This window comes from Panthera tigris, chromosome X (assembly GCF_018350195.1).
Source record: "Panthera tigris isolate Pti1 chromosome X, P.tigris_Pti1_mat1.1, whole genome shotgun sequence".
Taxonomy (NCBI): domain Eukaryota; kingdom Metazoa; phylum Chordata; class Mammalia; order Carnivora; family Felidae; genus Panthera; species Panthera tigris.
Genome location: NC_056677.1, coordinates 107,364,569 through 107,389,169, shown reverse-complemented (window position 1 = coordinate 107,389,169; position 24,601 = coordinate 107,364,569). Strand labels below are relative to the sequence as shown.

At 39.1% G+C, this 24,601-nt stretch overlaps 1 protein-coding gene across 2 annotated transcripts in view; it reads left to right on the top strand.

Annotated features, from left to right (window-relative positions):
- Nucleotides 1-24,601, top strand: part of ENOX2 (ecto-NOX disulfide-thiol exchanger 2) — a 259,670-nt gene that overhangs the window by 194,272 nt on the left and 40,797 nt on the right. For both annotated transcript variants that reach the window (XM_042974613.1, XM_042974614.1), the window contains 3 exons: nucleotides 654-788; nucleotides 13,756-13,911; nucleotides 21,038-21,244. In XM_042974613.1, the coding sequence (XP_042830547.1) occupies nucleotides 692-788; nucleotides 13,756-13,911; nucleotides 21,038-21,244 (460 nt within the window). In that variant the 5' untranslated portion in view covers nucleotides 654-691. The remainder of the gene's footprint in view (nucleotides 1-653; nucleotides 789-13,755; nucleotides 13,912-21,037; nucleotides 21,245-24,601) is intronic.

Genomic DNA, 24,601 nt, shown 5'->3' with positions numbered 1-24,601 from the left:
AAGGCAAAACTATGGAGATGGAATAAGATCAATAATTGCCAGGGATTGGGGTGTAGGGAGGGATGATATAAGCAGAGCACAGAGAATTTTCAGGGCAGTGAAAATATTCTGTGTGATACCACAAGGATGTATACATGTTATTATACATTTTTCCAAACGCATAGAATGTACAGCAGCAAGAGTGAACCCTAATTTAAACTATGACTTTTAGGTGATTATGATGCATCATTGTAACAAATGTACCACTCTGGCGGGGGATGTTGATAATGGGGGAGGCTATGCATGTGTGCGCGTAGAGGTTATAAATGAAATCGCTGTACCTTCTCTGTAATTTTTCTGTGAACATAAAATTGCTCTAAAAAATAAAGGCTTCATAAAAAAAAAAACAAGAGAAAAGGAAGGAACAGAGGGAGTAGAAAGAGAAAGAAAGAAACACACTAAAATACCATCTGGTAAACTTCTTTCAAATTCTATGACTTCCTTTTGGTTCACGCTGTATTGTTTTAACCCTTGTAAAGAGCTGGAATTAAGGCTCTATCTACTACTTGTCCATCAGTCTGTTTCTGTAAAGTGTTTGCCAGTTTATGTTAGGCAAACTACATACTGAAACCTTAATACAACAAATTATTTTGCTTGTCATTTTTTTTTTTTAGCTGATAGTAGTAGAACTCTGAATGTGGATTCCACTGCAATGACGCTACCTATGTCTGATCCAACTGCATGGGCCACAGCAATGAATAATCTTGGAATGGCACCACTGGGAATCGCTGGACAACCAATTTTGCCTGGTATGCTATTTTTAATCACGTCACAAGTGTTTCTTTTTATTGACCATGTGGTAATAAATATAACAGTATGACACAACTTATTTTGAAGTTGACATTTACCAGATTCTGCCTAGAGTGTGCATTTTTGTAATATGAGCTTTATAAGCAGGGTGGCCAGTAGTTACTAGTATACTCCTTATTGCACTATGGACTAGGGATATAGCTGATACAGGATATGGGCATTAATATTTAAACAGGTTGTCAAAATAAAAGGCAACAGAATTTGGCAAGGAATTATAAAGTTTATCTAATTTTATAGATTTAGAGGAGACAAATAAACGTGGAGTGGAAATGAGAATTGACTTAGACACCTCAAAAATCTTAGATTCCTAAACTGGGGAAGAAGAGATGGTAGGGAACATTCCAAAGTGGTTCACATTGAATAACTGTTCATATTTTTTTAAACAAAGTAACCAGTAAGAGAATGGTCATGTTGTACTTACTCCATTTCCACTAAAGATAAAATCAGAAGAAAAATGCCACAGCCTCTGAAGGGTTTGGTTTAAACACAAAAAAAGCTTCTATACTGTCAGAACTATTAACCGTTAAAATGGATTTGTGAAGACATTAGGGAATTGCCATCTATGGAAGCCTGGAGTGCTTTTAAAATAGCCTAAATATTAATCTTCCCAGGTTCATCTAATTGTGATCCTACTTTTAAAAGAATGGCAGGACCAGGCCCATCAAGTACCTTGCTATTCAAAGTATAATCTGCATAACCTGGGAGCTATTAAGAATTGCCAAATCTTAGGCACTAGCCCAGAGCTACTGAATCAGAAGCTGCATTTTAACGTGATCCCCAGGTTATTCACAAACACAGTAGAGAAACGGATCTAGAGTAATGCCACTTTGTTGTGCCATTTGTCTATATAGTTAGTGACCTCCACCCCTCCCCCCAAAATAATTTCACAGTTCCAATTCAGATTTTGAATCCTTATAAGGTATAATGGGGGCATGCAAGTGTAGGCAACAATACTTTATAATCTTAATAATTAAGAAATGTGATTACATAGAAAACTAGGAAACAAGCTTAAAAGCAGCCAAATATAAAGGAAAAATATGTAAATGAGAAATGGGTGGAGAATGAAGGCACTTGGATTATGTATGTGGCAGAGGCAATGAACTGTCCCACCAAACTATAATTTATGCCTTGGACTATAGTTGACTAGACTGCATCCTACTCCATTAGACCAACCATGATTGAAATGAGCAACCAGGGATCCTTTTAGGGTGAATGATTGGACCATAGATCTCCTTGGGTTTTGAATGACTAGTGGGGCCAATCTGGAATCAGCAGGTGTTATGACAGGAGCCACTATTGCATCATGGTTAAACATTCAGACTCTGGAGTCAATCTGCCTGACTTCCAAACCTGTTTATTTCACTACTTTATTTTGAGTAGTTAAATATCTTCTATGAAACTCTGTTTCCTCATTCATAAAATCAGACTAATAATAGTTAACCCCTTAGGATTTTTGTGACAATTAAATTGTCACAAATGCACAATGCCTGCCTTAGCACAGTGCCTGGCACATAGTGCTCAAACGTGTTAGCTATTAAAATATTTTTAAAATCATTATTAATATACTTTTTATACATATTTCTAAAGGATGTAATGGGTCTTTTAAATTTAGTTCTTCCTCATTATTTCATTGTAATAGCATTTAAACTAAAATATTATGTATTATTTTATAGCTCCATTTGGAGTGGTCCTGAGTCACAATCTCTTACAGTCTAGAGAAGCTAAACAATCTGATTTGCCTTAAACATTACCAGTTCATGGAAATCTGATCTGTATGGGTATATGTCTCAGGGAAAAATCTTGAGGCCAGATCTGCACTGATGCAATATGTTAGTTATATTGGATTATTTGTAAATTACAATGTCTAAACATTAATCTATGTTCACATGGTAATCTTCAGCATTTAGTCACCCATCTGCAATGTGGAGCAAGAAAGGCTTAGCATTGAGAGTAAAAAAATCATCCAAGGCATCACTATAGGCCCAAAGCTTATTGCTGGGGTCAATAACAGGCCTAAAAATTTGGGTAGTTTTCTTCACAGGAGCTCAAAGGGCTATTCCTGGAGAGAGTATCTTGTTTACTATGTAACAACATAGGCCTCAAAGACAGACTGTTTGGGTTTGGATCATTGCTCTGCTACTTGCTAGCTATGTGACTTCACACAAGTTACTTGACCTATCTGTACCTCAGTTCCCTCATCTGTAAAATGAGGATAACTCTAGTATCTACCTCATAGGATTGCTGTGAAGATTAAATAATATGCTTAGCCCAATGTTTGGCATGTAATAAGCACTCAGTAAAAGTTAACTGCCATCATTATTACTATTAGTAGTGCTATATGCTCTTTAAGATAAAGGAAATACTAACATCCTTCCTTCAAATGGCTGCTAAGCTACCACTTAAATTGAAAGTATTTGAGTTCAATGCCGCCACCATCAGCTCTAATGAGTGTTCCTCACATCCACCTCCAGCCAGACATTTGAAACCTTACAAGTGATTTTCATTTCTACTTCTAGCCCTCTTTGCCTGCATCTTATTTTCTTAAGCACTATGAAGAAATAGATTCTCAGGGTCCCCTTCAACTTCGTGTTTCAGTAATTTTTTAGCTATGCTTTAGGGAAAGTTACTTGACTTTGGAAACCAGATCTTAGAAATACTGATATATAGTTTAGTAGTGCTCTTTTTGTCTTAAAAGTACCTTGAGCAATAGTGTTGGGCTGAGACATACGAAGCTATCTGTAAAATTACTTGAGTTTCGTGTCAACTAATTTTTCCCTTCTGTGTATTATTTTAGGAAGGCAGTTTAACCATTGAGATTAGAACACAGGTTCAGGATCCCGACTGCCTAGGTTCAAATAAATCCCTGCTCTACCATTAAGTAGCTATGTAAACATTGGCAAGTTACTTAACCTCTCTAGGCCTCAGTTTCCTCATCTGTAAAACACAGATAATAATAGCATCTATGACATGGGGTTGTTGTGAAGATTAATGAGTTAATACATTAAAGTCTTAGAATGATTCCTGCTTCACAGTAGTCTCTCAACGAACTTAACTCTTATTACTGTTTTGAGTTCACATCTGACATATCCTCACAAAAAGTTGAATTATGGCTCATTTGTATTCTTAGCAACAGTGAAGGGTAATGAATGCAGAAGCAAAATTTTCCCTGGGAGAAGTGCTGGACAATAGCAGGTGAAGGGAACATTACCTGCTAGTGCTGATGACTGCTCCTTGTAAATCTCATGGTGTATCCACAGAAATGGAAGGTTGACACCACAATCCAATGCTGCCTACCCTTCTTCTTGCCTAGATTTTGGGAACAGAATGCCTGTTATTTTTATTATGTAACATTTTAACTGAATGGGCTAAAACATCCCCCAATCCTGTATCCTCCCTGCCTCAAGATTCCTTGAAATGTAAATGGCAGCCAATGAGCCACATGGAACTGTTCCCTGAGATCACTCACTGATGGCTCAGTAATTCAGCTACTTTTCTGCCCCTTATGAGGTTTCCTACTGAGCTTTTTGTCCAGTCTGAACTGTTCCTACTGAACTTTTTTTTTGTCCAGTCTCATCTGGTCTGTGACAATAGAAAAGGCTTTTGGCATTGATGAAAAACAAATGATACATAAGCTGCCTTGATTTCCCCTAGAGAACTCAAATCCATACTGTCATGGAAGCTGAGTCTCTTGACACATACTTGTCATCAGGGTAGTGTCATTATATTCATTGAGTGGGGAGCAGAGAGGCCATCTCTGGGGTTTGGTTTGGAGATCCCTTTCATCTAACATGGTGTTTTGTACAGCTGCTATTCAATAAAGTTAATCCACAATGATGGCAAATTAGGAGGTCTCCTCTGTCTGGCAGCTGTCTTTCCTGCTAGAGTATTTGCTTTTCCAAGCTGGTCAAATACGACTAATGTTAGTTTTCAAAGAGAGGGACCAAGAAGGGTCAGACCTTCTGTTTAAGGAGCATTGTTCTGCCCATGATACCAGATGAATCCAAAGATGGATCAATTTAGGGGTACTCATTGAATAGCTCCTTTATTTTGCTTTATTTTCCCCTCAATTAAAATATTCTTAGCATCCAAATATAGACCCTGTGAAGTCCCAAAGGAGAAGAGTCTCTCATTATGGTGTCTCCACTTTATTGACTATACTACCTCCATAATAGGAGATGTTGGAAAATAGGGACTTATGAACTTTATTTTGTCATTTTTAAGAAGGCAGTTCTCACCGGACCCAGGGGGCCAATTCTGATGGGAGCAGAAAGAATGAGGATGTGTGACACATGATAGGCCACTGCTCTACAAGCTCCTCAAGGAGAGACAAACGTGTTTCTATTATTTTTAATATCTCCCACAAATAGAATATGGCTTCAGTGGCAGATAAGTTTGAAATCCTGGGAAAAGAGAGCACTGTTCATCAGCATGGTGGACACTTTACTGAAAACCAATGATATGTAAAACACGATACCAAATAGAATTAATGCCTCCATAAAAGAAGCTTGAAGCCTACCCAGTGACGGTACTCTCAAAACTCCCCATGGAAACTATTACAAAGAATGGCCAAATGAGATCGTTTGTTCATTCATTCATACAAGAAATATTTACTGAGGCCTGCTGTACACAGAGTACTGTGAGAAACCCTGGGGATAAAGCAATGAACAAAAAAGACAAGTTCTTGCCCTCTTACTGGGTTCAGTACTTTGAGAACCTCCATATTTTCTCCCTAATACATCTCACATATGAGATGCCTCTTGAATGATAACATATCAGAGGCTTCCTACCCATTTTGTTCCTTTGTGCTTTTATTCATCCATCCATTCATTAAAAGCATATTGAGCTAGGGTTAGGGTCACAGGGTATCCAAAATGGGTATGGTTCAATCCTTGCCTTCAAGCTCAGAGTCCACTAGCAGAGGCAAAGTCAATATCGCTACACTACAATGTAGCAAATGTCTCAGTAGAAACATATAGAAAAGTACTATTTTAGCTAGGGTGGGATGAGAAGGAGTGCTAGGTAGATGGTAGTGGTCTGGGAAGGTTCACAGAAGTGGTAATATTTTAGCTCAGTATGCAGAGATATATGAGAATATATCAGGTGAAAAAAAGGGCTAAGAATGATCCAGGAAGAGGAAATGATGCATCAATTACTGGAATGTATACTAGAGTATACGGCATGGGGACAATGGTTAAATATTGAGTAGAATTACATCATCCCATTCCACAAAGTTTAAGGCAGCATATGAGAAAGGTTATAATAAAAGAGAAAAATTACAAGCAAAATAAACCAGCTTCTAGGAAAATATAAATGAAGGTCAAAGGTGAAGACCAGGGGGCACCTGGGTGGTTCAGTCAGTTAAGCCTCTGACTCTTGACCTCAACTGAGGTCATGATCTCTAGTTGGGCTCTGTGCTATCAGCACAGAGCCTACGTAGGATTCTCTGTCTCCTCTGTCTCTGCCCCTCTTCCACTCCCTCTCTCTCTCTCTCCCCCTCTCTCCCTGTTTCTCAAAATAAATAAATATACATTTTTAAGTGAAGATCAGGTAGGGAGGTTAATTAGAATTCAGATGTGTAGGTCATAGGATCCTACCCAATTTCTAAAGTTGAGCTGTACCTGTGACCAGATAGCCAAAACAAAAAGGGAAACATGATCAGTTATGTAATTTGCATTTTCCATGAAGAAAAAATATACCAAACCTCAGAGAAGTCAAACTTTTCAAGGCCCTTCACAATTTTGTGTGTGTATTTGACATTTTAGCTCTGAAAGAATTTTTTCATAGGGAGCTTCTTATAGGGATGTACACTAAGTGAGGTAGTTGAGTAATTTCTGAAGCCCAAGCACAGTTGTGTAGCCCAGGACTAGTCAATATTATTTTCCCTAATTTGCTGCAAAATATAAAAACTAAAAATATAGTGATTTTTATATGAAACTAAATTTGCTTAGTTGAAATGACTGTTCTTTATTCTGAGATTATAGACTTTCTACATTGTCTGGTTTAAAATATTCTGTCTTTTATGAACTGTGTGCATGGTATATTGGCTAGTTTCTGTTATTTTTTCCCACATCTTGTTTTGGCAAATTAAGAGGAAGATAATATACGTACATATGTAATTATTTTTATTCCTCTCTAAACTCTAGAAATCTTGGAACCACAGATGTAGAGTGAAATGTCCTCAGTAATGCCCCTCCAAAGGTGTTCACAGCCTCCCATGATGAAAGTCAAGGTCATGATCCTTAATCTGTCAAATGTTCTAACAAAGGAAGAACACAGTATAAATAAATGGGAAGGAATAGGGGGAAGCTGGGCTAGAAAGGTAGATATTTGCAAAAATTTATACTAAAGAAATAAAGCTTCATTTGTATAAATTTGAAATCAAAGTTGAGATTTACTGGGAGAGTCTTTGTGAACTCTAATTATGCCATATAATCTACCCAAGCTTAGTTTGCTACCTTATTTGCCATTGTACACAAACCAAGCCCTGCCTCAACTTTCCAGCTGGCCTGAAGTAAGGGTTTAGATGATGTTTTGGAGAAGCAGGCAGATGTTAGTAGAATTTGAGAGTCATTATGCAAAAATTTGGAAACTAGTGCTCTATTTCCAAGAGGGCTACTGATAACTGCAGGATCATCTGTCAGCATAGCCAGGCTGTCCTTAGAAATATATGTTCTCTCTTAAGATTGACTGCTTGAAAAGTCTTTGTGAGAATTTGCATGGCAAAGAGGCAGTCAGAACTGTAGTGGGTTAAAATTTCATAATACCCAGGCAAAATTCTTATTTTCCAATGAATTTTATAGGAACTCTAAACAAATAGCAATAATGTCCCAGAAATGTATACCTGAGTTGGAATCAATTTTCTGTAAAATACCTTAATTATATTTAGATCTCATTTGGAACACTTATTTTAGACTAATCTATGGTTGCATTTCAGTGGTTTTATTGGAGTGCCAACTACCTCCTGGTGCTCAAAGAGTCTCTGGAACACCTAACAAAATGGAAATGGCTTTATGGGCCTGGAGGGGCTCTTGGATGGCAAGAAGTCACTAAGTGCAGGCAGAGCCTTTCTGACGATATGAAGGGGCTTCCAGCTAGCCAGAACCAGGTCCAGTGCTAAAAAGGCAAGACCAACAGTAAATGTGCCACCTCCTACCTTTGCCCACTTCCAGTTCATACACTGCCACAATTTTAACTTCATCTGTGAGTCAAAGTTGAGACAATGGATTTTAAAGAGGCCTCTAAATTAACTATTAGTGTGGCAATATGTGTATCAAACACCTGAACAGGAAGTTCTAAGTGTAGAGATAAGCAACCAGATGGTAGCCTTTTGGAGAGAAACATTTGAAGGCCTGCTACAGGTTGGGTAGGTAGAGATAGAGCTTAATCTGACAGGGAGTATCTCTTTTTTCCAGTGGACCCATGGATTTTGTGGGAAGCAATATAGATGAATGATTGAGAATGTGGTTAGTAAAAGCCACCTACTGTATGGCTGGCCATACAGTGTTAATTCTGTGAGCTTCAATTTCCTCATCTGTAAAATAGGGAGTAGTATATGGTCCATTCCTTAGGATTGCGAAAATTAAATGAGATGATATGTATAAAACCTGAAAATCCATACACACTCAATTAATGGTTAATAGTATTATGGACACCATCCCTGTCCCCCGCTACAAAAGTGGAGTTTCCATTTTATCGGAAGAAAACCAGTGTGATCCATCCTGCCAGAAAATATCAAGAATTGAACCATAAAATTGGTGAGTGTGGCAACTTTGTCAGGCATCAAAAATGGGCAACCTCTAAGGTTTCTAGTGCTTTGTAGACATCTGTAGTCTTAGTCCATCTAGTAGAGTATCAGTCACCTGGCATTGTTTCAATGGGCCGTGTAGTACAATGACCACAAGTGCTCAAGATGGTGGCTCTGGGACCTTGCAGGATCCCACAGCACCATTGCAATAATCTGAGAAAAAATCACGGTCAGTCTAGTTTGGGTACTTAGTGTACTTTCTATTCCCATTCTTTGGAAATAGCCAACTCTATTAACTAACTAATCACACCCCAGTCCCTAGGCATGCTGCATATTCTGTCTATTGCTGTATGACAAACTACTTTATAACTTAGTAGCTTAAAAAGCAATCATTTTATTCTATTTTAAGATTTTCTGGGTGAAGAATTTGGGCAGGACTCTTATGAGCAATTCTTCTATGCCATATGGTATCAACTGGGATGCCTCAGCTGTGGTAGTCTAGTCTGGAGATTCCAAGACAACTTTATTCATATGCATGGCATTTTGGCAGGGACAGCTTAAAACACTGGGCTCAGCTGGATCTCTCTCCTTCCATTTACTCTAAGGCCCTCTCCACATGTCTCTCTACCACAGTAGTCCGACACGTTACATGGTGTCTTGAAGGTCCCATAGCATGCAATCCCAGAAACAAGAGGTGGGAATGGTGTCTCTCTCAAGGCCTGAGCCTGAAAACAGGCACAACTTCTCTTATGTCAAAGAAGTGTGGAACCCATCCAGATTCAAATGGGGGTGGGGCACATAGATTTTACCTCTTGGTGAGAGGGGTGTCAAAGAATTTGTGTCCCCCTTTAATCTGTCACACTGGGAAAAAATAACTGTATGGAAGTACTTAGTTGTTCATTTGCCATGTTTTTCATCATACCAGTTTCACCTTATACCTATAATTAAGTTAATTCATTAAAACAATTGCCACACTGCATTGAGAGGCAGTGTAGTGGTTAAGAGTATTAATAGTTAGACCAACCTGGATTTGAATCCTAGTTCTGCTTCTTACTGGCTGTATAATCTTGGGCAAGTAACTCAACACTCTGAGGCCTAATTTCTTTATAAAATGAAGGATAATAATAGTAGCTAGGTCACAGTCTTCTTGGAATGTGATTATATAAAATGCTTAACACAGTGCCTAGCACATTGTAAGCATCCAGTAAACAATTTGGCTGTTTATAATAATTGGTGACACATAAGTGTAACTGCTTGGATGTTTCCAAACTAGACTATGAGGCGGAGGATTTTGTCTTACTCGTTCCTTAAATCCCAACTCCTGGCACAGGGCCTGGCATCAGACTATTGAATGGATGGACATATGGATGACTGGATGGCAGCGCAGAAATGGTATGTGCCTGCAATGTAACCCCCTGGCTCAAATGTATAAAGAGAATGGAAGATAATTGTACTGCCAGGTAACTACTCTAGGTAGAATGAACACAAGTTGCTAGGGGGCAGGAAAGCTTAAGGCCACACTGAAATATTACTTGAAATCACATAGTAGAGTTGCAACTCAGAGGAGCAAGCTGGCCCAACTGACACACAGCACTTGTGGCATTTCCAGTTAAGCTGGGACTTTGGGAAGTTCATGAATCAGAAGATGAATGCAAACCAACATTTATGACACTTCCAGGCATGGCAATACCAAGTCAGAAAGGCTGCAGGGAAAAGGTACTGGAAGGAGAGATATAAAAGCAAAACAGAACAGGGCATTTATTATAGGAAGGACTTTGGAGGAATACGTTGGCCTTTTCCATAGCCCTTGTATAAAATGATTTCAGATCTCCTTCAGAAGTTTGAATTCCTAACATAAATATTAATACTATGTAATTATAGGTGTACTCCTCAAGCCAAGCTTGAAGGCTCAAAGAGGGAGATAATTTCTCTGGCGTCCTATTCCCAATGTGTTTTAAATTGTTGGACTTCTTTGATATTTCAGGTTCTGCAATACTTGTATAAGTCCCATGACTTCAAATGGTTATTTTCTTGGTTGGCATCAGAAATTTACATCGACTTGGGTGCTTAATGGTTGAAGATAAACAAAAGAAATAATCAATGTGTTAGGAGCCTTTGAAATGTCATGTGCAACCTGCCCTCTAGCAAGCCCTGCTAGGCAGTGTAGCCTATGGAGCTCTTGTCATATTGAACGCAAGAAAGAAAGGGAGTTTATCTACTCTTTGCTTTAGCCATATGTCATGAATACATCTGCTTTTAAATGAATTTCATAAAATATTAATGTAATCATACCAAACAGAGTGGTGAGTACCTCAGTCAGGAGTTATATTTATCTTGTGTATTTGTTTTTTGTTTGTCTCCATTTGTTAGTAGACAGTACATGGAGACGGGCATTTCTTTCTCAGCCGAAGTGGCAGGACTTGCTTAATGAACTGATGTTTCTGTAATCTGTGGTAAGGCAGAGTTGTGAGTGACAGAGCTGTATGAATAACAATGAGGAGGCAGGCAGAACAATAAAAGGAAGACAAACATTTCAGTTGGAGAGGAAAAATAGATGGAATTGTTTAGTTGGCACACAATCTAATCTGATCTTTTCCTACGGAAAATTAACAGTTTGTAAATGGGTGAGATAATGTTAACAATTTTTCCAAAATAATAAACACAAGAAATCAAATTTTCCAAAGACGTAAATGGTATTTTTAACCACAGTGCTCCTATTCTTCAGTGTGGGAACATAGGGCATCAGGGGCCTAAGTCCTCCAAGATGGAAAGGAAGACCTGGACCCCCTGCCCCCACCTGATAGAGCTTGACATATAAAAACCTATCAGGAATGCTTGTGGAATGTGGGGATGAATGCCCAAAACAGTGAATTTATTGTTGTGTGTATGCATGTTTTGAATGGAAGGAAGGAAACTTACCTATCAGGACTACCACTTATCATGCCATGGGTTTTCGTATCTGTTCTGTCCTTTCATCCTTTGAGCTAAATGTCATCATTTATCCCCACTTTTATCAAAAACAAAATGGTGGTACACAGATATTAAGAAACCTTCCACTACTATGTGGAGAAAAGTAGAGATATGAGGGCCACAAGGAGGAAGGCAGGGAGAGAGAGAGAGAGAGAGAGTGCATGAGAGAGAGTGCATGTGCTCACATGCATGTGTAAAAGTGCATGTTGGGTGAGATTGCACGTGAAGGCTAAAAGTAAATTTGTTTTCAGGAAAATAAATTTTCCTCTAATTTCTTGGAAATTTCTTAGAAGACATTTTTTTCTTCCCAAACATATCCGGGGTCTTGATATTTCAGCATGACAGGCATGTGGGAAGATGGCGAATGCTCTAGCTCTTGTGGACTGGCTGTGCACATGTGCTACCACCTGCCTATCTGCCCAGTCATGAGACTCACCCCTACTGGACCTATTGTACCTGAAGTTCCACTTCTATAGGGACCACACATTCTTCCCACCGTTTAGATCCATCCCCTTCAACATCTTGGAGAACCACCCAGGGAATTCTGAGCTCCTTGAGGATGTGCTTATAAGGATTGCCCCCTCGTGTTTTTGTGGTGAGCAGAGTGAAGTTTTGGGGGTTCAGGTACACTACTGCTACTGCAACAGCCCCTACATTATCACAACTCCTTATGCAATACTTACTTTGCTTGCAGCCTGCTGTGCATTCTGTAGCAGAGGACAGGGCTGAGAGGTAGAGAATAAGGAAGTATAATGGATTTCCTTCTCTCAGAGAACTTGCATTTTGTTATAGAGACAAAATTTAAACAAAATCAGTACCACCCATAGACCCAAGCAAGTGGGAACTTTGCCCTAAACCTGCATCTCAGCGGACCTCCTGCTTTGAAATGCCTGCCTTGATGTTTTTTAAGGCCCCCCACCCAGTGCTAAGGTAGGTAGTGTGATCAGGGTAGGTGCCCTGAGTCCAGAACAGGTCATATATAGGTTCTAATCTCAAGGAGCACCTTTCTTGCAATTTTTAAAATTCCTCTTCATTGTCTGGGACTGACCAGTGCCTGCAGTGTTGTCTAAGCAAAGAGTCCCAATCTCAGCCTGAACCTGTGTGGACCCCAGTCATCATTTCTCCTCTTTGGGGCATTCTCTAATCCTCTACTCTACATGTGGAGTCAACCATATTCTCCAAGAAGCTTCAGAACTCAGGCCTATGGAGTCCTCCCAGACTCTGTTCCAGGAAGGTAGCCTGGCAAGTAAATCACTCCAGCTACCTGGCGTGGTATTTCTTTCATGGTATCACATGAGATTGTGCCAGCGAAATAGTGTTGATGTTGATTTGGGGTGAATTGAATTGTTTATATAGATGAGCCCCACAGAAAAGTATTTGTTTGAGGGCCCCTACACATCCTAGAAGCATCCCTGAATAAAACAAAAGATGATGCAAAATAAAATAAAATTCGGTAGAAACAAGTGTAGAACAATTTTTTCAACACAGAGTTGAGAATGAACCAGAATTATCTGGAAAAAGTTCTTCAGGGAAGATGAGACTTAAGGCCAGCCTTAAGTATGGGGAGAATTGGGAGAGAGTTTAGTGATTCCAAGAAGGGAGAACAATGTGAACAAAAGCAAGGAGAATAGTTATTCATTGAATATTTTTGTGCTATACATTATGCTAAGCACATTGCATTCATCGTTTTGCTTATTCGTCACAATTCCCTATAAGGTAGGTGTTTGCAGATGATGAAATGGGGGTTCAAAAAATTCATCCTGCTAAGCAAACAATAGAAGTAGGTCCCAGGTCTGCCTGATCCCCAAAATTGTATGCTCTTAATACCATGCTATACTGCAAAAAGACAAGGGATAGTAGGGAGCCTTGTCTGTATGGAGCAGTGAATGTGTGTTGAGAACTAGTAAAGGCAAGATCAACAGAAAAGGCACATAGTATGAAAGGCCTTGGATGTCAAAAATGATATATAGAGACAAATAGACTGGTCAAGCAAAAACAAAGATCCCTATCCCAAAAGGAAAATGCACCAGTAGAATATAATATTTAAGACCTAATGCTAATACCATGTTTTCTTAAATATTTTGCCTTCGTCTTAGAAAGTCCCTTGGCTTGAAATGTATAAGGTAACATTCTGCCTCCACTTGGCCTTGCCTGGTGTCATTTATTGTTCTCTCTTTCCTCTCCTTTTTTAGACTTTGATCCTGCTCTTGGAATGATGACTGGAATTCCACCAATCACTCCAATGATGCCTGGCTTGGGAATAGTACCTCCTCCAATTCCACCAGATATGCCAGTAGTAAAAGAGATCATACACTGTAAAAGCTGCACACTTTTCCCTCCAAATCCAAGTAATATTCTGCTTTTTCTCCACACAAGTCATAATGTTTTGGTGTCTAGGAACACTTTCTTCTTTTTCAAAAAAAATACCCTAGGGCTTCATAGATGTATATACAGAAGCTTCACCTAGAAAACAGAAGACAGGAAAATTTTCTCTTATTAGGCAAGGTTGAATTTTATGCATAGAATAGTAGATTTCTATGTGTTGGTTGCATTACAAATGATAAAATGTGTTTCTGATGCCATCTGGTAAGGAATTCAAGTGTGTTCGTACAGAGACACCTGACACAAATTGTTCAACACTGTCATTTGCAGACTCTCTTTTTCATAACTGGCCTACATGCTGATAATGGCAGTAATAGTGTGTGTCTGAGCCTGCCCGAGGCACATGAGAATACATATTTGGTGCTAAGAATCCTCCATTGCTACTAGCTATTCACACATCACTCAAACTACTGCTATTCAACTGATGGGCTGCAATAGACAGTGGGGTGAGGTTTAACTTGCTACGAGGGTAAAGAGGAATACTGAGACTGAGTCGAACCACTTGCATCCATCTAGTCAATGAAATTCATGTGGGGATGATCTATGGATCTATCTTGGCAGTAATGAATAGGTTTCTCCTTAGACTCTTAAAAATATCTGCTAACATATGTTGGCCATATTTCACTTAAAATATAGCAGCAATAATTGACTCAAACATTTTTCTAGGTCTATTTGTGGTTTTATTTACTTTAAGTGATCAGACGTTATTTCTACACATGACCCAAGCCTCATTAAAGCTTTTTCCACAGTTCTAGTGGTGCTGGGTGACCTACTTAAGGGAGCTGCCACTACAGTGCTAAGATTAAAGCTGTTAAGGGACACATTCAAGGGTTCAGGCCATAGATCAAATGAACTTGCCTTATCACAATAAACATGAACTTTTGACATGTGACTTCAGACAACTATTTCATCTCCTACCTTACACAGGAATTAGTTAATCATGGAATCAGGCCCTGGCAGGGACCCAAATTCTTAGTATAGTCTATTCATAGCTAACAGGACTTTAGAATCAGTAAGGGTTCATTGACCAAATCATCTCATCTCTTTTTGCTAGTGAGAAATGTTCTCAGTGCCTTCTTCAGGTCTTTGAACTTGATTGTCAGTAGGGTACTTCCTTCTAGGCCAATAAGAAATCTAGGAGGCTGCATCTCAGAGGACTGAATTGGGAGAAGAGCTAGTATGTCACAAGAGAATTAGGGAATGCAGAATAAGATGGCCTAGTAGGCCTTATCTGCCAGCTCAAGTGGCCATTCCTGGATTTGTGTTTAGTGCCTAGGTGAATGAATGGCACTGTTGTACCCTGTCTCTTCCTCTTAGTGCCACTGTCCCTACAAATGGGCAATGGACTTTTTTCCCTTTCATCCAGTGTGTTGCTTTTGGATTAGGGAAAGCTATGCGTCACTAATTCTACATTTTTCACTTCAAAAGCCACGAATTTAGGCATGTCCAGTGTTAAAACCTCCTGTTTATGTAAAGGTACAATCCTGCTGGTTTAATCATTCATTTATCACATAATCAGCTTGCCCTAGGCTTTCATTGTCTCAATCAAGTCTAACGTAACAGGATGGCTTATACCTTGTAATGTCTAGGTTGGGTACGAGAGATGACTTTACAGGATATTCAGTCTCCGAATTGCCAAAGAATAACAGATACATTGTGTATAACACATAGACCACATTATTGAGTGGTCTTTAAAGGAATGTAGACATACACAGCTTAAAGAGGCTCTAACTTTTGATTGTCTCTAGGAAAAGAAACAGATAAACATCCCTCAAATACATTTATCTTTCCCACGTACAGTCATGCCTTCTTGAGTCTGAGCTGGAAGAGCCAGAGCGAGGGGGAAGCATTTTACCTTCATGGCTCAATACTTTTTTTCTTCATCTGTGTTAAGAATACTGACAGAGCAATTAGTACCAATAAAGTTGTGGCTTCAGGGAAGGAACCTGGCTTTGGAATTGAATTAAAAACTAACACTCCTGACACAGCTTAAAGTGAACTGGTGTTCTGTTTCCTGTTTAGAACTTGGATTTTGTCAAAAGGGGGCTCAGGTTAATTGTGTGGGGAAAGCACAATGGCTAATGGAGAAGACTCCCTCTGTTCGGTGCTGAAAGCATGGCAAGTGCCGTTTTTGTTCACAGCCCCACACTGTGAAAGTGTGATGGGAAGAGCAGGGATTTGGTACGACTAAGTCACTTACCTTCTCCAGAGCCTACCAACCTTGTCCGATAAGGCCTTGATTATAAACCCCGGTATTTATGCCTACCTCTGGTATATTCTGCTTCTGTCTCTGGTATATTCTCTTGCACTCAGTGGCCTGTCAACAGTAAGGACCTGTGATCTGGGGACTCTCACAGTCTCTTTATGCACCCATCCAATCTGCTTCTGTCTTGTTGCTTCATTAGACAGTATCTTTACCATCAATTCCTTCCCCCCTCTCCCACCTGACACTTCATCCAGGTGCTTGTCACATATACAGAACCCAGAAGCCCCAAGGTTCCCATTGCCTACAAGTGCCAAGTCCAACTCCTGACTTCAAAATTCACTGCTATGCTTCATGTGACTGTCTTCAATTCATTGTTTCTACTTGCCACGTACCCATCCTTTTAGTCAAGTGCAGCTGCTTCCCAGTATCACACTCCTCTCCAGCCCAACTGCAAGCCTACCTTCTCCTGGAACATTTCCACGTGGAAGATGTGGAAATTAAAACAACAGTTAATCATTCATTGCTCTAATGCATTTCCACCTAAATATTGGGTGCTAGGCCCAATGGGTAATTTTTAGCCCTTAAATTACTTTATGTCTCTGCTATTCTTAGTACTAGTAATCCCTTCATCCTTCTTGAAACATTAGGTGATTTGAAGGTGTAAGAATGACTAAGACCACTAGAGAGGTTATATAGATCAAGAAAGGATGACAAACAAGCTAAGTGCCCTGAGGAATTCCAACATTTGAAAATGTAAAAGAGAAAGAGGTGTTGGCATTTCTGTATACCCAGTAGCAGCAAAAGTCTTCTTTACTTGCTGTTTCCAGTTCTTTTCCAATTCTCTTTTAAATCTTCATTTATGCCCTTGCCCCACTCCTCTATCAAAATTTCCCTTGTTTAAGAACTCTAGTGACCAGGGGCACCTGGGTGGCTCAGTCCGTTAAGTGTCCGACTATTAGTTTCGGCTCAGGTCATGATCTCACAGTTGGTGAAATCGAGCCTGCGTCGTGCTCTGCACTGACAGCGTAGAGCCTGCTTGGGAGCCTCTCTCTGCCCCTCCCCCACTCATGCTATCTCTGTCTCTCTCAAAATAAATAAACTTTAAGAAAAAAGAACACTAGTGACCTAAATCCAGTAGTTATTTCTCAGTTCTCTTCCTAATTGACCTAATAGCCATATGCAACACAGTTGATTACTCCTTAGTCATTGGTATACTTTCTTTACATGGCTTTCAGGACACCACACTATTGGTTTTCCTCCCACTTCAGCTGATAGAGCTTCTACATGAAGAGGTTGCATTTGGAATCTACTGTCAAGTTAATAATAAATGAGGAATAAATGGTGGAATATCATCTGCTATCTGTGTACAGGAACATGGGAAAGCACCCAGGAGCCAGAAAAAGAGTGATTTTTTCATTTTACTGTATCAGAACAGGCCAACCTCATTTTGTCTCCTAGGGCTGGGTTCTATTAAGAAAGTTAGAGAAAGTGGGTAAATTGAGAATTAATAAAAATTCACTAGTCTTCTGATTATCTCCAATCAGTTGGAATTACATTAAAATATATCTGACCCCTGCTGATTATCGAGGGGGCCTTCAGTCTTAGGCATCTAATAAAATCAACCCAAACACTTTGCAGTATGTAAATTCTGGCAAACCAGTTGAGTGATCTGTGATGCTCCTTTGAAAAGCAAGATGCAAGTGGTTTATAGGTTCTCCATGCTGTCCCCTGCCTCATTTCTCAAAGATCAGCAGTGACTCTGATCTTAATGCTGATTGCCCCAACAGAGCTCCCCAGAGTAGGTGCTTAGTTGTAATTAGAATTGCTAGAAGTTCCTCCTTTTCCATTACCAGAGATTAAAGGTTTTTTTTATACTCTCAGTTATCTTGAATCATTTTACATGAAGTTTTCTTCTTCTCTGTCCACAGTAGTGATTGGGTATTACAAGAGTTCAACACATTACCTGATTAATAGGTGGACTTTGAATTTGCTCTCCTATGGAGTTATCATTGCTGTGCCCAGATCACTGTATTTCAGTGGGATTAGTAAATCAGGCCCAGACAATAAAGTGCTTTGAGCTGTGAATTAAAGAATAAGTACTGTCTACTAAGGAAGATAGTACAGCCCATTGCCTTGTTTGGTGGCATACACCTAAATCTCAGTGAATGCTATCAAAGAGACTTTCTACATTTACCCAAGGAAAACAAATAAATCCCCAGCATTCTGGACGCTACTTAGTGGCTTTTATGCTTTTTTACTTAGCAGTTACCACAGAATAATCACAGCATCTAAATAGAGTGATGATTTCATCACAGAATTTTTGATTCCTACAAATGTAGTGAGAGGAAAGAGACTTGGTATTTTCTGTGTTATATGTAACTGCAGCAGTAACCAGATATTCCTTAGAGTCTCTCAGTGGACCAAAAGGTAGACCTAACTAAGCAAACTTAAATAATATAAAAAGGTGAACATTTACTTCACAAAAAGATTCTTTACCATCAAATTCCTTAAATAGTAAACTTCAGAAGGATTCTGTAACAGGATTTTAGTCTAAAGCCCTTGATTTGAAAACATGGCTCTAACTGTAGGGGTGCTCTTGAAAATTTTTTACCTATATAGTCAGTGGCTAGATTGTGTTCCATGGTCAAAACCATATGTGTCTTCACAGCTATAGATTCCTCTATTGAGAAGAGTGATTCCTTCCCAAACCAAGCCTTATCTGAAGATTTGGCTAAAACAAGGAACTGGGAGTTTAGAAGGCCAGGTCTTAAGCTGCCATTCCGCCCCAGTCTTGTAGTAGTGCTTTAGAAAGCCCCAGATTGGTAATCAGAAAATCTGGGTTCTATAACAGTATATAATAATAACACTACAATAATGACCAATTGGGAGCCTATCAAGTGCTAGGCATTGTAGCACTTGCAATATAGACAGTAGATTATCAACTATCCTACAAAAATCCTTGTAAGGTAGAGGACAATATCCCAATTTTAAAGATGAAAGAATGAGGTACCCAGAGGATATGTAATTTTCAAAAGGTCATACAGTTACTAAGTTAAGGTTTAAATCCAGGTTTACCTGCTCCAAGTTCATATTCCTTCTCTTTCTATCCAATTTGGCGACCTTGAATGAGTCACTCAACCTCACTCAGCTAAGGTTTTTCTTTGTAATATGAGAAGTCTAGACCAAGCCAGTGGTTTTCAATCCTAGCTACTATTAGAGTTGCCTGAGGAGCTTTAAAAAAAAAATAATGCACAGGCTATACCCCAGACTAATTAAATCATTCTTTGGAGTGAACACAGGAATTTTTCGTTTGGTTGACTCCCAAGTTGATTCTAATGTGCTGTTGGAGTTGAGAATCACTGGAACCGTGATGTTAGAATCCTTTCATTTCTTAAGAACTCAGAAGCGGAAGTCTTAAGAGATTCTGGACCTCATTCCCTTTTTTTTGGCTAAAAACCACATTATTCCATTGCCCATGACTAAGACATTTCAGATTCCTGCTCACTAGGTTATCTTCCTTTTCCCTTTAAATTTCTCCTATGGAACAAAAGACCAATAGAGCGAGTTTTTGAAATTACAGAATTTTTTTTTATTAACAGAAACTTTATAAGTTCCCTGAATGCCTTTATCCCTTTTATTGACTAAATAGAGGGGAAGAGAGCATCATGAGAACCTGATTATTCTGAGCCACACTGATAAGACAGACAGTGGTAGCAAAGTGAGAAAGCTAGAGATGCGCATACCCAAGGAAGCTCCCAAATCATCTGCTTGCCAACTTGGATAAGTGTCAGGTGAAGACCTTGGCCTAATCTACAAGTGAGACTCATTTATTTTTGCATGGGAGCAGTAATCACTAGTTGAGCTCTCCAAATCTTGAGCTGGGAGAATTGTTGTGAAGAGCTGAATGGAAAGAATGGATTACACAAAATAAATCCTTGCAGATAACAAAACCAACACTAAAGAAACCCTTGACCATCATGCTTTGTTTTGTTGGGCTATGAACTGTAGAATTTTGTTTGGAAAATGCTTGGATACATATAAATAGCAACAAGGATCTAGCAGATCCAACAGGCTTTACGTGTAAGATGAGTGAGTAGAAAGCATATTTTTTTTTTCGCAGAGGGAGAATCATCTCATTACGTAGGTTTTTAATGACTCTCTATAGCCAAATTTATCTCACTTTAGTTAATGATTTCCCAGATGAGCTTACTTTCTCTGCTGTCTTTCATACTTGCCTCTAAATGCTGCACAACTGACTCTGGACCTCACCCCTCCAGCAAGGAATTTGAGGAAAGACTTGCTGGTATCAAAAGCAAAAAACCTAAAAAGGATGGTTTATAGTCTAGCTGACTTTGTCAGCCGAACCATTCTGACACTCATAAATATTTTTGTAAATGTTTACCCCATCATTGTCAAATTAATTCTGAAACAATTATTTCAGTAACCATGAACAGAGGGAATTTAGTAACTATCAACTGAATTAAACAACCTTTTTCTCAGGAACCTTGGTTCTGAGAATTCCTGAAAGTAAGAATTTAAAGTGAGTGGGATGTCCCCCCACTAACTGTCTTCTTAGCAAAAACAACTGAAAATTGGGCATAGCTGAGTTGTCACAACACAAGAACAGAATTAAAGAACTCTGGATGGGACAGGCAGATGGGTCTGAGTTTTTATCATTTGGATGTCATGGTCACCAAACCATTGAAGAAAATTATTTTCATGTGCTGTGGAGCAGAGATGAGCACCTTAGAGGCCACATGCTTCTGGCACTCTTAGGCAAAAGCCTGATGGGGACAGTAGGGCTATCTCTGGGATATGTTAGATTTCTAAAAAGGTCTGTCCCAAGCAAACATTTTAATTTCAAATGCTTTTGCAATTCTGCTTAGATCTTCCACCTCCTGCAACTCGAGAACGCCCACCAGGGTGCAAAACAGTATTTGTGGGTGGCCTGCCTGAAAATGGGACTGAGCAAATCATCGTGGAAGTGTTCGAACAGTGTGGAGAGATCATTGCTATTCGGAAGAGCAAAAAGAACTTTTGTCACATTCGCTTTGCTGAGGAGTACATGGTGGACAAAGCCCTCTATCTCTCTGGTAGGTGTTTAGTCATAAGCAGTGTGCCCACTGGGCACAACGCAGAGATTGGAGATCAGTGCATTTGTGGCAGATAAAATTTGGGCTTAATGGTATCCCCTCTTGCCTTCAGAGATGGAAAATGAATGTTTTCACCCAACTTCTTCCTTTAAAGTTCTTTGATAGTTCTCAATTGTATCCGTTGTCCAAAACTCCTTACTTGTAACATCTGAAGGCCTTGATGATCTGTCTTACTTCTCAGTACCATCCATCTCCCAGTTCTTCCCTCACATACCATGTCCTAAGCACACTAAGCTAATTGTAGTTCTCACAATGTGCCATGGTGTCTTATGTCTTTTCCTCTGACTACAATTACCTTTTCCATCCCACCTCCCATGTATACATTCTCACACCCCAAAGTTCCAGCTCAAGCATAACCTCTTCTGGAAAGCTTTCTCTGACTTCTCTCCCCACTGTGCCCCAGGCTGTTCTGGGCAGCCCCTCCTCAGCGCTTCCTGCTAGCATGACACCTGTAACACCATGCTAGAACTGTCTCTTTCTGTATCTGTCTTCTTGACCAGAGTATGAACTCCTTAAGGGAAGGGACCATGTTTTATTTAACTTCAAATCCCCACTATCTAGCACATAATCTGGCACAAAAGCAAATGCTCAGAAATAGCTATGGAAGTCAGTTAGTTATCAAATATTTATTGACAGCTAGGCAGAATGCTAGGTTGCTAAGGATACAGCAAAGACCAAGATAGACAAACTTCCTGCCATCAGGGATATTACATTCTGGAGATGGTATAATATATATGTAAAAAATAATTAATATCAGGTACCAATAACTGCTATGAAGAAGATAAAAATAGCTAATGTGCCTAGCATTGTTAGGAAAGCAAGTCTTCCCTGTCATTTGAATTGAGATCTGAACAATATGAAGGGGGTGGCCATGTGAACATCTGGGAACTGAGCATTCCAAAATAAGAAAGAGCAAGTTAAAGGCCCTGAGATGAAATGGACTTGGCATGTTTAAGTGAAAGAGACAAGGTTAACATGACTGGAACATTGTAAATGAGAGAGAGGCAGTGAAGGGAAATGAAGTCTGAGAGGTAAGAAATACCAAACCGTGTTGACCCTTATAATCATCTATAGTAATTAGTTTATTATTCTGGATGCAATGCGAAGTCATTGGAGGATTTTAAGTAGTAGAGTGACATAATCTGATATACATTTTAGAAATATCCCTTCTGTTTAAAGGACAGACTGAGGGGCATGGGCAAACGTAGTTACTAGAAGATAAGTCAGCCAACTGTAGCATTAGTCTAACCTAGAAGTGACAGAGTACAGATAGTAAGAACTACTTTGCCTAAAGTCTCTTATTCATGGTAAAAGTTCAAATTTGGGGAGACTGAGGCAAGGCATTACAATTGGAATGATTTGTGTTAAATACTATAAAGTGAAGCCCTTTGCTTTTGGGGTGGTTTCAAGATAAAGTTTCATGGTTGATCCTTTGCTTATTTTGAATTGGTATTGTTCTCTATGAAGCAGTGGGCAAATAAGACTAAAGGCAGAAGACAGGGTAATCTGAAAGGGCATAGAACAATTAACAACTTCCTTGCCTAAGAGTAATTGTTTGGAGGAACTGGGTCCAAGTGCTAGACATTTTGGGGTGGCAGAATCTTCATTCGTATAACAGGCGCTTGTTGGACATCTCCTTTGTGTAAGCTATTGTGCTGAATGTTGTGCAGAGAAGAAAATGAGTAAAACCTAGTTTTTTCCCTTAATGAAGTTAGGGTTAGTAGGCAGTCATACACTTATTTGTTAAAGAAACATTCAGCACTAGGCATTTCTCAAGACACCAATAAAACATACTCAGTGCTAATAACAAGACTGAAAATAATGAGGGCTGAAGTATGGACAAAGCGTTTGGGAAGTTCAGAGGAGAGAAGGGGATGGGGACAGAGAGAGAAAATGTCTAACTCTTGACCATGGGGGTATTGAGAAAGGTACCATTTGAACCAAGTCTTTGGCAAAGAGAAAGCATTTGCACGTGGACAATGGGGCAGAGATACAGCAAAAGCAAAGGTACAAAAGTGGTAAGTTTTAGTGAACATTCAAGGAAACAAAGAGTAGTAGTTTGTGTACTGACTAGGCATGAAAGAAGAGAAAACATCAGCTGTTAGCACACTTTGAAAGGTTTAACAGTTGGGTCTTTACACCTCGGGTAATAGGGAAATGTTGAAGGAAATTTTGAACAAGATAATTGTTTCTGAAGGATTAATCTGACATCTCTGTATAAAAATGGATTGGAGGAAAACAGAAAAAAAGTTGAAGGGAGATCAGTTAGATGCCTGTTGCAACAGGCAGAGAAAAGGTAATGTGTGTTTGAAGAAGTAGCCTAGTAACATGGGAAAGGAGAGGAGCATGCAGATGTAAAATATTCTTTTTTATTAATTTTTAAAAATTTTAATTACAGTTAGTTAACATACAGTATTATATTAGTTTTAGATGTACAATATTCAACAATTCCATACATCACCCAGTTATCATCACAAGTGCCCTCCTTAATCCCCATCACCTATTTCACCCATCCCCCCACCCATCTCACCTCTGGTAAACATTAGTTTGTTCTCTATAGTAAAGAGTCTCTTTCTTGGTTTGTATCTCTTTTTTTCCCCTTTGCCCTTTACTTTGTTTCTTAAATTCCACATATGAGTGAAATTATATGGTATTTGTCTTTTTCTAATTGACTTATTTTGCTTAGCATGATACTCTCTAGCCCCATCCATGTCATTGCAAATGGCAGTATTTCATTCTTTTTTATGACTGAATAATATTCCATTGTGTATATATACTATCTCTTCTTTATCCATTCATCTACCAGTGGACACTTGGGCTGCTTCCATAATTTGGCTATTGAGATGTAGAATACTCTTGTTACATTTGCTAAGTGCTGTAAAATCTAAATACTAAAGATTTGACAGCACTTAGGAATGATAATAGAGCATTCCACTATAGACTATTTTAATAAAAACTTAAAGGTCTTAAAAAAACTCTAACAGCTGTACATAAAAGATGGCATGCTGCTCAGGAGGTATCCATCTAAACATCATTGAAATCTCTCGGCAACAACCACCTCCTGGAAGCATTCTCAAGGCTGCCAGAGGAAAGGGGATTGCAATCAATGATGTGAAAATAGCTAAATTTTGCCCTTTAAATTTTAACTTGCTCCCTGAAAGCTCATAAGTGCTAGAAATCTCCTGAATTGCTTGGCTGTTCTCCCACATTATAAAAGGAAGAGGTTAAAACAAACAAAAATCCTTTAGAAAAGGAGCTACATTTCTACATTCTGTAGAAATAACCACTTTTTTTCTA